The 14,497-nt window shown below is 36.9% G+C and overlaps 1 protein-coding gene across 1 annotated transcript in view; it reads left to right on the forward strand.

Annotated features, from left to right (window-relative positions):
- Positions 1 to 14,497, forward strand: part of PI4KA (phosphatidylinositol 4-kinase alpha) — a 60,781-nt gene that overhangs the window by 45,035 nt on the left and 1,249 nt on the right. The window contains exons 39-54 of the mRNA XM_040577189.1: positions 141 to 334; positions 1,072 to 1,162; positions 1,948 to 2,115; positions 2,661 to 2,714; positions 3,949 to 4,069; positions 4,370 to 4,499; positions 6,090 to 6,160; positions 6,953 to 7,025; positions 7,139 to 7,209; positions 7,783 to 7,892; positions 8,549 to 8,653; positions 9,145 to 9,270; positions 9,582 to 9,702; positions 10,349 to 10,508; positions 11,833 to 11,922; positions 12,804 to 12,887. Of these exons, the coding sequence (XP_040433123.1) occupies positions 141 to 334; positions 1,072 to 1,162; positions 1,948 to 2,115; positions 2,661 to 2,714; positions 3,949 to 4,069; positions 4,370 to 4,499; positions 6,090 to 6,160; positions 6,953 to 7,025; positions 7,139 to 7,209; positions 7,783 to 7,892; positions 8,549 to 8,653; positions 9,145 to 9,270; positions 9,582 to 9,702; positions 10,349 to 10,508; positions 11,833 to 11,922; positions 12,804 to 12,887 (1,769 nt within the window). The remainder of the gene's footprint in view (positions 1 to 140; positions 335 to 1,071; positions 1,163 to 1,947; positions 2,116 to 2,660; positions 2,715 to 3,948; positions 4,070 to 4,369; positions 4,500 to 6,089; positions 6,161 to 6,952; positions 7,026 to 7,138; positions 7,210 to 7,782; positions 7,893 to 8,548; positions 8,654 to 9,144; positions 9,271 to 9,581; positions 9,703 to 10,348; positions 10,509 to 11,832; positions 11,923 to 12,803; positions 12,888 to 14,497) is intronic.

The raw sequence follows: 14,497 nt of genomic DNA on the forward strand, positions 1-14,497 counted from the left end.
GTTTAGAAGAACGGGGAAACCGTATGAATTTATAAGTGTGTTGTCTTTGCAGGATGCATAGACTAAAGTATCTTGTGAGGGTGAAATGGGAGTATTTTATCTTCTTCCAGAAGATATGTATTTTGTTCTGTTTCCCTCAGGCTACTGAGATTGAACGCTTAATCACATGGTACAATCCACTCTCCTCCCCTGAACTAGAATTGGATCAAACTGGAGAGAGCAGTGTTGCAAACTGGAGGTCTAAGTATATCAGTCTTAGCGAGAAGCAATGGAAGGATAATGTGAATCTGGCTTGGAGCATTTCTCCTCATCTTGCTGTACAGCTCCCTACCAGGTGAGAAATTTCAAAAGAAAAATCTGATGTAATTCCTGCTGCCTTTCTTAGAAGTTGAGTGAATACTGATACTGTAAGTATTGATGCTGCTTGCTCCCATGTACAATCTCCTTACATGCTTTCACAGCTGGTTGAGACCTTTCAAATATAAAGAAGTGGATTACTTTAAAAGATAGTGATTTGGCTTAAGCTCTAGTGGCATCTGGTTTCCATTCTTTCCATCCATTCTATGCTAAAACTTAGTGTTTTGTTCAGCAAGAATTATGCTTGTTTTTTAATAGTGTTTAACCCATTAGCAGGCGTAGCATTTAAACAGTTCTAAAGTATCTTTGAAAGAAATGTTCTAGCTATATATTGGCTTGCACTTTAATAAGTATTCTAGGAGAATTAGCATAGTTGGCTTTGGAAGGGAAAGGAAATTCTTTCCCCATTACAACAGTGATACTTTTTGCCAAATAGAATTCTGTGTGCAGGCTTCTGTAGAATCCCAGACATTATATTTCAGTCAAGAATTCAATAATGGGCTAAAACGCTAGTGGTTTGTACAAAGCACTGGATGAGGACCAGTTGTTCCAGAATCCCTTTTTGACAGCATATTGTTCCCTCAGTGTGCATTATTTCATAGTTGGACTATTTGCTTATTAAGCATATACATTTATGCCTTTTTGTAGTTCACAGCATAATTAGAGGTTTTCACAATTTTCTGATAAGAGTATTACATTCCTGGTTATACGTAGATTTAAGAACACTGAAGCTATTGGAACAGAAGTGACTCGTCTGGTTCGGTTGGACCCAGGAGCTGTTAGTGATGTTCCTGAAGCAATAAAGGTACTTGTGAATATTTATACTGTCACAGGGCCCCAGAAATCATTCAGTTACATTGGAGAATACAGTCTTTACTTAGCACAGTATATGTTCTAGTGCTAAGCATATTTCCGTAGGAGAAAATGACAGAACAGCTTTGGAAATAAGATGCTGAGGCAAGAATCACAGGAATAAGAATAGGTGGCTAGTTAGCTCTTGCTATCAGGCTTATTGTCACCATACACAGAATGTCTGAAAACTAATCACTTGCAGTACAGCCACCATTTCTGTTCATTTTGCATAATGTGTAAAAAGACCCCAGGACCAAGTCATGGTGAGCACTGTTGCTGAAGCTAATTCCAGCTTAACCCATTCTCTGTGTCAAGAGGCCAAGCCTCTTAAAATGGAGAAGACTCATCATGTTGATCTGCAGTAAAGCATTCTAGTCATGTGAGAGACAGTCTTGTCACTTGCAAAATAAACAAGAACAAAACTGCACCTTCTTTGACTGTTGCAAAAGGGCTCATTTTTTCTTCTTTCTCCCCATGCTAGAACTCCTCTGTTGTGCTTTTAGTAATTTGACTCACTAATTTCATCTGGTGATCTGTGAGGTGAGATGATTCCAATAGTTAGATTTCCATGGGAAAAATGCTTTAGATAAAATAGCTGTGATTTTGTAAAATAAAACCTATATTTCATTTGGCTTGCTATAGTAAGCTAGATAATAGCATCACTGTCTGCTCTGCTGTGTATTACCCAGACATTACTGGGTGCTGTAAACTCCTAATGTGTTTGACCTGCTTTTCCAGTACCTGGTTACCTGGCATACAATTGATGCTGATGCACCTGAGCTCAGCCACGTTCTGTGCTGGGCACCAACGGATCCACCAACTGGCCTTTCCTATTTTTCAAGCATGTACCCACCTCATCCTCTAACAGCTCAGTATGGGGTTAAAGTCCTGCGATCTTTTCCTCCGGTGAGTTCCAAGACAGCCTTAATGCTTCAAGTGTGGTTATGATCTCAGTCATTGTGACAGTTGGTTCTCAGTTTTTAATACAGTGGAGAGACATGTATATGGAATGGGCACACCACGTTGGGGAGAGTGAATAGATTGGGATGAAAATTTAAAGTTGATCGTCCCAAATAATACTGGCTTGTGTACTTCTAACTTTTTTGTCATAAATCACACCAAGTTGAATTCTTCAGAGTGTTCCTCTCAAATAGTTCCTTTCAGATCTTTTCCTTTCTCTGGATAATTTTTAATCCTTGTTAAACTTGTATTAGGACTATAAAATATGTGATTGTTAATGATATTTTTGAAGTCAGAAAGGGCAGAAAAAATCCTTTGATTTGAGAAGATAATGTGTGTGTGTGTATAGAGTTTAAAATGAAGAGGCAGTGGTATTTGAAATTTTGTTCCATCATGTAAATGAAGGAAGCTTTTCAGTGCGTGTGACCTATCTTCCATTCTTGAGTGCTAAAACAATAACAATAAAAACCCTGATGACTTTTCTTTTCCAGGATGCCATTTTATTCTACATTCCACAGATTGTTCAGGCACTACGGTATGATAAGGTGAGGATCTGAAACAGCTGTATATGAACCAAGCAAACTTCTAAAACAGCTTTCAGACTTAAAACTGCAAATTAGTCAAACTCTAAGGTTAAACTACTGCTGGTTATTATTATGTTATATCTAATATATAAAATACAAATGTCTGTAGAGGCTAACTTGCTTTGGATACACCTTTTATGAACAAGTAAACCTGAGAGACCAGAGGCTATGAAGCTCATCTGTCAGGAGCAAAATTTTGGTATGGGAACCCACAGCTGAGGACTCTGAATATGGCTTCTGAAGGTCTGCATGGGACAAGCAATAAAGAAATGAAATTAAAATCGCTATCCTTAAGCATTTTGCTGTGGAGTTATCCAGAAAAAACATTTAGGGGTGTCTCACTGTTCCATCACCTACGTGAAATCAGATCTTAGCTTTATCTTGCAGAAGTAAGGAGCAAAGTTTGAGGACCAAGTTCACAGTTCATTAATATGAGGTCATTGTTGTATGCCAATAAGGTGTGTGAACTTTGGCTGGTGCATTATTTTCAGATGAAGACGTCCACAGACAGTAAAGTAGGTGACTGTATATAGTTATTTTTTTTAAGAACTTCTTATAAATAAATAACCTCTGCAGTGCAGATCATGAACATCAGATGTCTTGTTAGTCAAACAGAGAAACCTTCACAGACTAAAGTAGCAGCTGCAAGTAGAGGAAAGGGAATGCCGTCCCTGGAATGAGTAGAATTCCCTTATACATTTCAAATTCTTTTGTAAGTTTGTTCTTATTACCTAGAATTTCTGTGGAACTGTGCCAAGATGTGTTGTTCTTGACACCAAAATGTTGAGTCTGTGTAATTCTGTCTACATTTCTGATATTACAGGAACATTTAGTGATGCCAAGCAAGACCAATGCCTCTGTTGCATTTCCTGTGCATTGTACACATACTAGGAGATGCCCAGATCTCAAGGAGATTTGAAATCCAAATAGAACATATAGTAAATGGCACAGAGGTGGGAAGTTAGAGTAGTGGAATAGGTCAGTAATAAAGCTGAAAACAGTTTAGGTCAATTCCCTACCTGTTAAAATACACTGTCATTCTTAAATGGGTTTTTAACAATGTGAATTTGATTGCAGCGGTCTTCCTTTCATCCTTTAAATATTTTTGAGTTTGAAGAATTGCTGATAGAAACAGTAAAATTTAATCTGCATGAGTTGTAATGATCTTTGCTTACTGAACTGGATATGATTGCAGATGGGTTACGTTAGAGAATACATCATGTGGGCAGCTGCCAAATCCCAGCTCTTGGCTCACCAATTCATCTGGAACATGAAAACTAATATCTACCTGGATGAAGAAGGACACCAAAAAGATCGTGAGTGCTGTAAAATATAATCTAGTTTAACTCCTTGCCTTAGTTCAGAATAAATCTCGCTTTTGCTTTTGGCAGGAGGAATCCTTTTAACTGGGAATTTCTTCCATTTTTAGAGATAGGGTCCATGCCCATTCTATAGAAGTGTTCTGCCTGACAGAATGTATCAAAAGAGATGCAGCAATGTTTGTGTCAATACTTTTTTCTTTTGAATACTACCCATAGGTGGCTATTCCCATCACCCATAATATTTAGCTTTTAAAAATAAGCTTCTTATGCAGATGCTTCCTTTTTCACATGCAGCTGACATTGGGGAACTCCTGGAGCAGCTAGTAGAGGAGATAACTGGCTCATTATCTGGCCCAGCCAAGGAGTTCTATCAGCGGGAATTTGATTTCTTTAATAAAATCACCAATGTTTCAGCCATTATCAAGTAAGTGTTATACTGCAGAGATTGTGCTCTTCTGGGACTCGTAGTTCTGGAAATTCCCAGTGTCATGGTTAAAAGGCTAAGGTGCTTTCAGTGGTTTTGAAGATAGTGTTTTCAGGAAAAAAAAAAAAAGAATTAATTACTCATATGGTAAGAAATTGATTTTGTTTTTAATGTAACTTAAGAGTCATAATAGGATGCAAAGGCTCATTTTACATTGATGTTTTATATTTGGTCTGATCTGTGTGCTTTGGACCAGCAGTTCTTCTGTCTGAAACATCTATAACATTTTTATAAGTATTTTTCCTTCCTTCCTAAATGGAAGGAAAAGAATTCCCATGGTTATGGAGAAAGATGTGGTTTCACAAGCACTGGATTGTGTATCTTTAAAACTGAAAGTCTTGCTCACAGATTCTCACTGCTGACTGCAGCAAGGTATTTAATTTAACTTTATAAAGCTCGCCAGTGGATGGCAGCAGCTCAGCACACAAGTTGTAAGTCTGTAAGTGTGGTTTTATTGCATATTTTAAAATTATTTTCTGGTGTGTTCAAGTATTTGAAAGGCATTTAAAATGTATATCCTGGAACGTACCTCTTTTAAAATGAAGCTTTGCAAACCACCAGTATAAGGGCATTGGGCTAAAGGACACTTGTTTCGCAAAAACTATCAAATATTAAGTGTCTTTTATGTGTGTGTCAAAATGTTTTCATCCAGTAGGATGAGTTAAAATGGGGCCTTAGGGTCTGAATATCTTGATATTTAGGATGAATTTGTTAGTCGTAATTAAGCGACTGTTTATAATTGTGCATTGCAAGCATTTTTTTGCACCCCAGACTTAAAACACATCTGTTTTTTATGCATCTCCCATGTAAAGACGACACAAAGGCAACACTATTTGCTTTGTAGATGGCATAAATGAACAAATCTATCATCTGTGATGATTTAATTATCTTAAGTGTTATGTTACTGCCTCAGTAATCTGCTGTACCTCTTAAACCAGAGCATAAGGAATACCTTTCAGTTACATGCTGCTACTCCAGGTGAGCGTGCAATTTGCAATTACATGACTAATTTCAATAGATGGTTAACACAAGTGCCTGTGCAAATTGGGTAATTGCACATGCTAATCGTTAACCATGTTACCAATTATCCAGTTGACACCTGCAGTCATGCTAAGTATGTGAGCAAATTAGGCGTGTAATTGCATAGGCATTTTACTGGCTTGTCCTTTTCCAGTTAGCTTGTACCACTTCCAATGCAATGTTCTTACTCTGGAGTAAGGTCCACAAAGGAAAATTATATCAATATAACTATAGCACTGCTTGCAAAAGCATAATTATGCTTGAATTTCTCTATGAGGAAGAATCTTCATATTTCATTTACTGTTTGATTTTGTCAGCAACCTGTATATCAAGTCAGCATTAGATCTGCAAAGCAAAGACTAAGTCTACAAAGTGAAGACTCATTAAGAAGAGGTGCAGTAAGAGATCTTTGTCATTACAGAAGGAAATGTATTTTGTGAAGTTTTGTATAAATGTGAAACAAACTTAAGGGTAGTATGTAGGTAGATAAAATATCGTTTATCTTTCTAGGCCATTTCCTAAAGGAGATGAAAGAAAAAAAGCTTGTTTGAGTGCCCTGTCTGAGGTGAAAGTGCAACCTGGTAAGAAGTAATTTAATAATGTAGTGGACTTTTTGCATTCAGTATGAGTAGTGTATTTTCTGCAAGCAAACGTTGAAATGTCTGGCAAGTGGATGCTCACAGTTTTGATGCTTGTGACTAGGTGACTGCTCTTCTGTTTCAGTTGGATTGCTTATTTCTTGAAACAACTCAAATATTTTTACGCCGCTAATAATTTCTACATGGTGCATCAAAACTTGCCCAAAAGTGCTTGCAGTCAAATTAGGTAACACAGAGATAAATATAGTGATGTATATCTGAAAAGGGAAAAATAAGCCTTCATTCTCCTTTTTCTCTCATCAGACACGCCCTTGTAACATCATTGTCTCAAGGTCCTTATATTTTTTAACATATTTTCCCTATCTGAATCTTCCCTTTAAAATGGACTTTGATGAAAGCTTGTCCTGACCTCTGTCTAACGAGTCTCAATTCTTGTACCATGTTTTCGTTGCTAAAGGTCCTCCCTAGTACACTGGGACATGCTGCCACATCTTACTAAAGGCTATTGTAAGAGAACCCTATCTTTACATTTCTGTGATAAAGATTCTACAGTATTAGTTTAAAACTGTATTCTTGTAGTTTTGCAGTTGCTGACTAATGGAAAAGGTACTGCACCCTTCTTGGCTCACAGACTGTACTCTCTAGTTTATCTTTAACATTTATTTAATTCAGAAGCATGTACTGAAGCTAGAGATGCTAACAGCAGGTATTCTCTGACTGTCACTGTCACACTGGCCAATGAGTTTGTTCTCAGCTGTCTGTTCCATTTTGCAGGCTGCTACTTGCCCAGCAATCCTGAAGCTATTGTTCTGGACATTGATTACAAATCAGGAACTCCTATGCAGAGGTAACATGCTCTTGTTGTATTCTTCCTTCAAGTTAATTCATTATATTTTGTTCTATAAATTCTTGTTTGGATAACTTGTGCTCATCTTCATCTTTGTGTTTATCACAATTTAGTGCAGCAAAAGCACCCTACTTGGCCAAATTTAAAGTGAAGCGATGTGGAGTTAGTGAGCTCGAAAAAGAAGGTTAGTAAATGGGTCTTAATCATTGATGCTACTAATGAGGAGTCAGCAATTCCTCTAAAACTGTCTGCTTTTAGTGACCTGTGCTGCTGCAGTAAAAATATTTCCATATTGAACTTTATCTGCAGTGGTTCAGCTCAGAAACGAAACTGCATAAAATGGAGACTTTTTTTTTAAAAGTCTCTGGAAGGAAGCCACTATACATGTCCTGAAGAAATGTGAACAGTTACTTTAGACTAACATATAAATTAATTGCCTTTCTCTGGTCTTTAGAGTGTAACAAACTCCATGTTTTGGCACCTTTTTATTGTAATAAATTTTGTGGGATACTCTAGCTGACTAGCTTAATGTAACTCAGGCATTTATCAAGTAAATCACGAAGATTATTTTAATGTATATGTTCCAATTCCAATATAGAATGGGAACTGCCTTGCAGAATTCACCTTGCAAAGCAGAAAATTCTGTAGTGGAACCTGCAGTGTGAAATGTTATGGTTTTGAGTGCTAAGGTTTTGTCATGATAGAAAGTTACTAATCAAAGTCTACATCTGGGTTTTGCTTTGTACTCTTCTTGCAGGTCTGCGATGTCGTTCTGATTCCATAGACGAAAGTGCAGAAGAAGGGGTAGACAGTAAGAAAATCTGTTGGCAGGCAGCTATCTTTAAAGTGGGCGATGACTGCAGACAGGTACAAAGCTAACTAGACTTTGCAGTTGTAGAAGACAGATTTTTAAGTGACAGTATGTAAGAAGGAAATAATCTTAGTGTGGAAATGTTTTTTTCTTTGGAATTTTGAGAATCCCCACTAGCTGTGGACTGGGGGAGAAAATTGATTTATGCTTGAGGGAAGAGAACTGTGTTGTACCACTGTAGAAAAATCTGGTTTGGAAACAAAGGTCATTCTTTCAAAATAGTTCATCTAATGCAATGACTTACATTTTATTCTTTTTTAGAATTTACTTTTTCAGTTGAACTATCGATAACATAAAGTACTTTCCAAGACGATATCTTGTATGTTGAAGCTTGATTGGTTTTGGTTAAAGGGGAATGCTTGCCATTATTTCTGGAGTTATTAGTAGTCCTCTTAATCAAAGAATGATGGAAAAGTTTGTTCTTCATAGTTTGTCAGCAGTCAAATCTTCTGTGTTGCTTGTTACCCATTTAAACAACATTTATCTTTTCCTTTTTTGATTTCCCCCAGTCTCCGTGTATGCACAAGCACACATCTGCAGACCTTCTGGGGGAACTTAATGTTCACTTCAGAGTTCTTCTGAGCTTTTTTGTAATCTGACTTATGATCCGTAACCCCTGTAATGTTCATGCAATTTTTTTCTTGTATAACAGGACATGTTAGCTTTACAAATCATCGATCTCTTCAAGAACATATTTCAGCTGGTAGGCCTGGATCTTTTTGTGTTTCCATACAGAGTAGTCGCCACAGCTCCTGGGGTAAGTGGGCCTTTAACTGTACTGCTGTAGAAAATAGTTCCTAATTAAAAAAAAAAAAAAAAAAAAAAAAAAAAAAAAAAAACTTCTCTTCTAGCACACACAAATTTCCATACTGCAAGGAAATACTGACCACATTGCTTATGCCAAATGTTTGGATTACCATTGACATGGAGAGTCTTTCCTCTCCTGCTTCCTGTGTTTCTAAAGTTTTTGGCTCTGAAATTTTGCTGTTTGTGGTTATTCATGTTTGTTGTTTGATTTTGGGGACTACATTGTGCAAGTCTATGGAAAGTAGCAGATCTTGTCTTATGTTGAATGGAAATTCTTGAAGTTTGGATATACTTTCTTTATGAATTAACTAGAAATTCTGTATTCGGTGATCTGTAGGCTTCCCTACATTTCCTGGGGGACCTGTATGACTGCCAGGAGCCATGAACAAAATATATGTTGGGAATGTGCTTTACAGACCTGTTTCTCTTTTTCCCCTTCAGTGTGGTGTTATTGAATGCATTCCTGACTGTACATCCCGTGACCAGCTGGGCAGGCAGACAGACTTTGGGATGTATGATTACTTTACAAGGCAATATGGAGATGAGTCTACCCTTGCATTCCAGAAGGTAAAATATCAGTTGGCAGGCACAGCAAAATCTCAACTGAGAAACATTCTAGCTATAAGAAATAATGACAAATATTAGATAATGACTACCATAATGCTGTATCTGGCTTCTGATGCAGATAATCCATTTTAGCTATGAGCATTTTAGCTATGAGTAAGTTACTGCAGCTGTAGATACATGGAGAATATCATTGAACACTGCTTCAAACTAATCATGAAAAAGAATAAAATGTTCAGCTGTATCTGCTTCTGGTATGGAGAGTTATTAAATTCTGTGTTCTTATGATTTGTTTCAACTTCTTATTTGTACAGGCTCGCTATAATTTTATCCGCAGTATGGCTGCATATAGCCTTCTCCTGTTTCTGCTCCAGATTAAAGACAGGCATAATGGCAACATCATGTTGGACAAAAAGGGACACATCATTCACATTGGTCAGTTGTAGTCATCTTTCCTTCTGCTGTAAAGTATTGCTCACAGAAGTTAATAAGCCATTTCCATTTGAGATTAATTTGGTTTCATGGTTTGTAAATATACATAGGACATTTTTCATGCCTGTTTAGTAGTATTTTGTGTATATTTGTGTTGGCTGCTTCTGTGTAAATTTGGCTTTACAAGGTTTAACCAGCTTCAGGAAAGTATAAACACACGTGTATGGATTATGTTTGTATACATAAATATGCATGTATTCATATATATACAACTATATATATTTATAGATATATAAATGTATCTTTGGATTTCTTTCATCAGTGTATGGGTCTGAACTAAATTTGACAAGTAAATTTATGTAATTATGTAAGGCTGTAACTTCTGCCTTAGCTTTGCTTTTCTGGAACTGCACAGATGTTTCAGCACAAAGTTTATTTGATGTCATCGTCCTTGAATATAGTCTAGTGTTACAGTGATGATTCTTTCATTGGTGTTTTTACACTTCATCAAAGCTTTTTTCCATTTGGATTTTAAATGCTGGTAGGAAAACAGATATTATGCAAAATCCACCTCTCCTTTCTTCTGTCAGCTTTGACAGTGCACAACTAACCAACGAAGTTTCTGAAGCAACTTATCTTTTGTGCACAGATTTTGGATTCATGTTTGAAAGCTCACCTGGTGGAAATCTGGGATGGGAGCCTGACATTAAGCTGACTGATGAGATGGTGATGATAATGGGAGGAAAAATGGAGGCAACTCCTTTCAAATGGTTTATGGAGATGTGTGTCAGAGGCTATCTGGCAGTCAGGTAATGCAGTCTTAACTGCTCAAAGGTGGATGCTCTTGCATGCCTAAAACCAGATAGGAAGATAAATAATAAACACTAGTCTGTAGGGGGTCTGAATTTGTCAGACTTTTCTGTTATATCTTGCAATCTTTGAAACAACTTAAGAATCCTGCAATTTTACAGCCTAACTTCATGGTTTTGTTTTTGTTTTTCTGGTTTTGTATGAGATATTTGAGAAGTTTATGTATTATATTCAATTTATAAATGTGATGGTCTCTTTTCCTCACTCAATTTAGTATGCTGATAAAACTTTGCATTAAGAAGCTCCAGGAGAATTGTTATCTTGTTTTCCCAAATAGGACAATCATATTCATTGTTATTTCAGCTAGAGATAATTATGTAGGAAAAAGTGCTATGATTTCTGTTGTAAAATATGCAGGGGTTTTGTTAGCTCTGCTTTTCAGCTATGATTGCCAGCCAGTCACAGTAGAGACTTGCAACTTTACCAAGCTTCATACCAAGCATACAAGGTTTGCTTTAACATGCATGAGCACTACTAAATTTATATGGAGCAGATGTTGGATGTGGTTAGGAGGAGGACAGTATGACAGAGTCCAGATAAGGGATTGCTCTATCGTAAGTGTGAAGTATTATTGATGTTACCTTACAGAATTTCTTCAGCTAATAGCCCCAGAAGGAGCTGTCTTGAAGTCATGCAAAATTTGCTTCCTTGAAGGGGAACAATCTGGAGAAAGTTCTGTCAAGCCAGAAATGGTAGCAGAATAATACTACAGTAACATTGTAAAATACTACTACAGTAATACTAGGGTAATATATATATATACCATTATAGTAATATTGCTCTGCACCCAAGTAGTGGAGTAATAGTAGGTAATATTCTGAGTGGGAGCAGAGGAGGGAGAAGGGAAGCCTGGCTTTTGTAGCAAAGAATTACGTAGGGTAATTAGGAAGTAGCAGATAATCTGTTACTGTGGTATTGCTGGTTTCAGCCCTCTGTACTGTTTTGATGCACTGATTTACTTTTCTGTTGCCAAAGAAGTGTTATTTCCAAAAGTATTGCGTTATATAATTTCCCTTGAGGCTGTTCATCTTGCAGCATTCTGAGTATCTGGTAGTCCAACATAGAGGAGTGACATTTAATTGAAGTGAGAGATTGCAAGCAGTGGTGTAGCTCTACCAGCAAATGTAGAGAGGTTTACATGTGTTGATTTAATTACAGAAAAAGGTGTGATTCAGCTCATTGAACTCCTCAACTTGTCTGCTTTGCCTGCTAAGGCTGCAGAAGTTTGAGTGCTGTAACCTTTTTGTCCTCTTTTTCCTCCAGGCCTTATATGGATGCTGTAGTCTCACTGGTTACATTAATGTTGGATACAGGGCTGCCCTGTTTCCGAGGGCAGACGATCAAACTGCTAAAGTAAGTCAGCATTTATATGAACTGGAAAACGTTCATATGTTCTTTGTAGCATGTGCACTGTCACAGCTTGTGCAGTGAGTATTGTTGTCATGCTAATCAAATATCTTAAATTTCTTACTGTTGTAAAAATAGTAACGTTTTGTTTATAGAATATCTCAAAGTAGGAATTTCAAAGGCCTTTTCATATAATTAGGTTCAAGCTGTGCAGTGACTGTGTGAGTGCATGATTTCAGTTCTTAGCACTACGAAGGAAGCACTACTTAAAGGAAAGGTATGCTTTAATGAGAGGTAACATGTTGCAGAGTTTAATGTTCTCTGAAATGGTGTTGCAATCCAAGGAATAGCAACTTGAATTTGTTCTGTGGATAATGCAGCAATGAATGGGACTATGTTGTAACATTGTTTATGCAAACACAAATTATGATGTGATTTTTTTAAACAGCCCTTTGTGCTTATGACTCCAGAGTTAACTCAGTATTTCCTGCACATAACTTCCTACAACTTCCTAAACGTAAGCACAGTTTCATGAAGTATGATGGGCTGGAGCTCCAGGTCATTGCTAGGCACAAAGATATTTTAAAAGCATCAGCTGTCTAGAAAGAGGGATCTGCTGTTCCTATAGTTACCACTATAAAAGTGGTAACTATAAAAAAAATAATAGATTAAAAGTTCATAGCCTCTGTCTCCACTGTAAAAATAGAGGCAAGTGCTTTTAAAATATTACCTAGTTTGTACAAGGTAGTCTCAAAGGAAGTAGGTACTTGCAGCAGGTGAAACTGACAGCAGGCTGAACTTTTACAAAGGCACATTTGTGTCATGCTCAAAAGAAAGTACACTAATTTGTACTCTCACTTTTTGTGATTTTTTTTTTTTGCATACAGACACAGGTTCAGCCCCAACATGACAGAACGGGAGGCTGCAACTTTCATAATCAAGATCATCCAGAATTGTTTCCTCAGCAACAGGTTTGCTATCTATGTATGTCTTGTCTCTACAACCAAAGGAAAGGTGAACCCATAAGCTGGTGAATCTGAGCAGAGCTAAAAACGTTTAGTTGATCTTGTGATAATAATAGATATGAGCTTTGCTTCTGAACGCATTGTATCTCCTCCGTTTTATGTTGGAAAGGAAGGCTTATGTCCAGGCTGGTCAAACAGCAAGGCTGGCTAGTCTAAAGAATAGATTTTCTGTTAGAGTGAATCTTTGGTCTAAAAGTAAAGCATTTTGTCTTCTGTGTTGGGGTATGCCCAGCTGTACTATTGAGGTGATATGTCTACTTGTGTATCCCTGTTTGTGTAGGGTAGGTTCACCTATGAAGGGATAAATTGTAAAGAACAGTACTGGATGGCAACAGGAATAGTATGCTTTCTGGTCAGAGTAAGGAGGGAATATCTTGAAGTTTGTTGTCCTTTATTTTGTAAGGAGAAGGTTTCTTAAAAAGAAATGTGCGTGGCCCATTTGTCTGAGTATGAATGAATCTGCAACAGAACTGCAGTGTCTTTTCAGAGTCTTTTCTATAGTAGCTTGCAGGTATTAAATTATTTTTAATTAATATTTTAATTAATATTAAATAAATAATTAAATAAATAATAAGTATTAAATAAATAATTGCAGGCATTATCCTTCTGAAATTCAAAGCTAGTATTCTTCACAAAAAATGTATTTGACTCTTCTTTATGAATGAGTTCCAATCTTCTCACTTTCTTGTGATTTGATATTAACACTAATCTGCTAATAATTTTGCTAGACCATATGTTACTTACTGTACAATGTTGGGTAGGGAAAAAATTCTCAAGTAGAGAGCACTGGCAATGCAGTGTTTTAATATCTGTGTAGCTGGGCCACGTTCATTTGTGATCTGCTATTCAGTATGCTGAATGGAATAATTCTGTCAAGATAATTAGCAATTTAAAAAATAATCATAATGACAAGCTAGTCAATCAACTGTAGCTTTTTTCCCTTCAAGTATCTTACAGTTTAGTATAGTATCTACATAAGTAGTTTAGTATCTTGTACAAAAAACATGAAAGGAAGTTATGCATAAACTGTAATTTTAATGTAGTTAATATGTACAATAAATTTAATATTTAAATATCTTAAGTACATGTTTTATCACCTTTGATAAGGGTTGCTATTGACATTTCTCCATCTGTAGCTTTTGCTTCTACTCCATCAGTGATATGAACCATATCTAACTGTTCATTATCATAAAATACATCGGTTTTGTCACCTGACCTATATATATATATATATATGTATCCAAGTTAATGCAAATTTTGTGGGATATGCTGGGGAATCTAATACAAACTCTTGCGTAGCTGTGCACGTGTTCATCTTGGGAACAGTAAGGCTCATTGGCTCAGATACAGCCCTGTTAGAGCTTAATTGGATCAAGTGCCTGCTGGTGCATCTGCTATAAAACTCTAATATTGGGACTTGTGAACTCAGTCACACTGCTGTGTTCATCAGAGACAGCTTAGTTGTGGCAAGCTTGCGCTTCTCTGCTTGTGGCATGGTCAGTCTGCGACCTGACTAAGCTCTGTCCGTGGATTAATCGAGTTGTCTGTAACAAGGC

Source organism: Cygnus olor, chromosome 17 (genome assembly GCF_009769625.2).
Source record: "Cygnus olor isolate bCygOlo1 chromosome 17, bCygOlo1.pri.v2, whole genome shotgun sequence".
NCBI lineage: Eukaryota > Metazoa > Chordata > Aves > Anseriformes > Anatidae > Cygnus > Cygnus olor.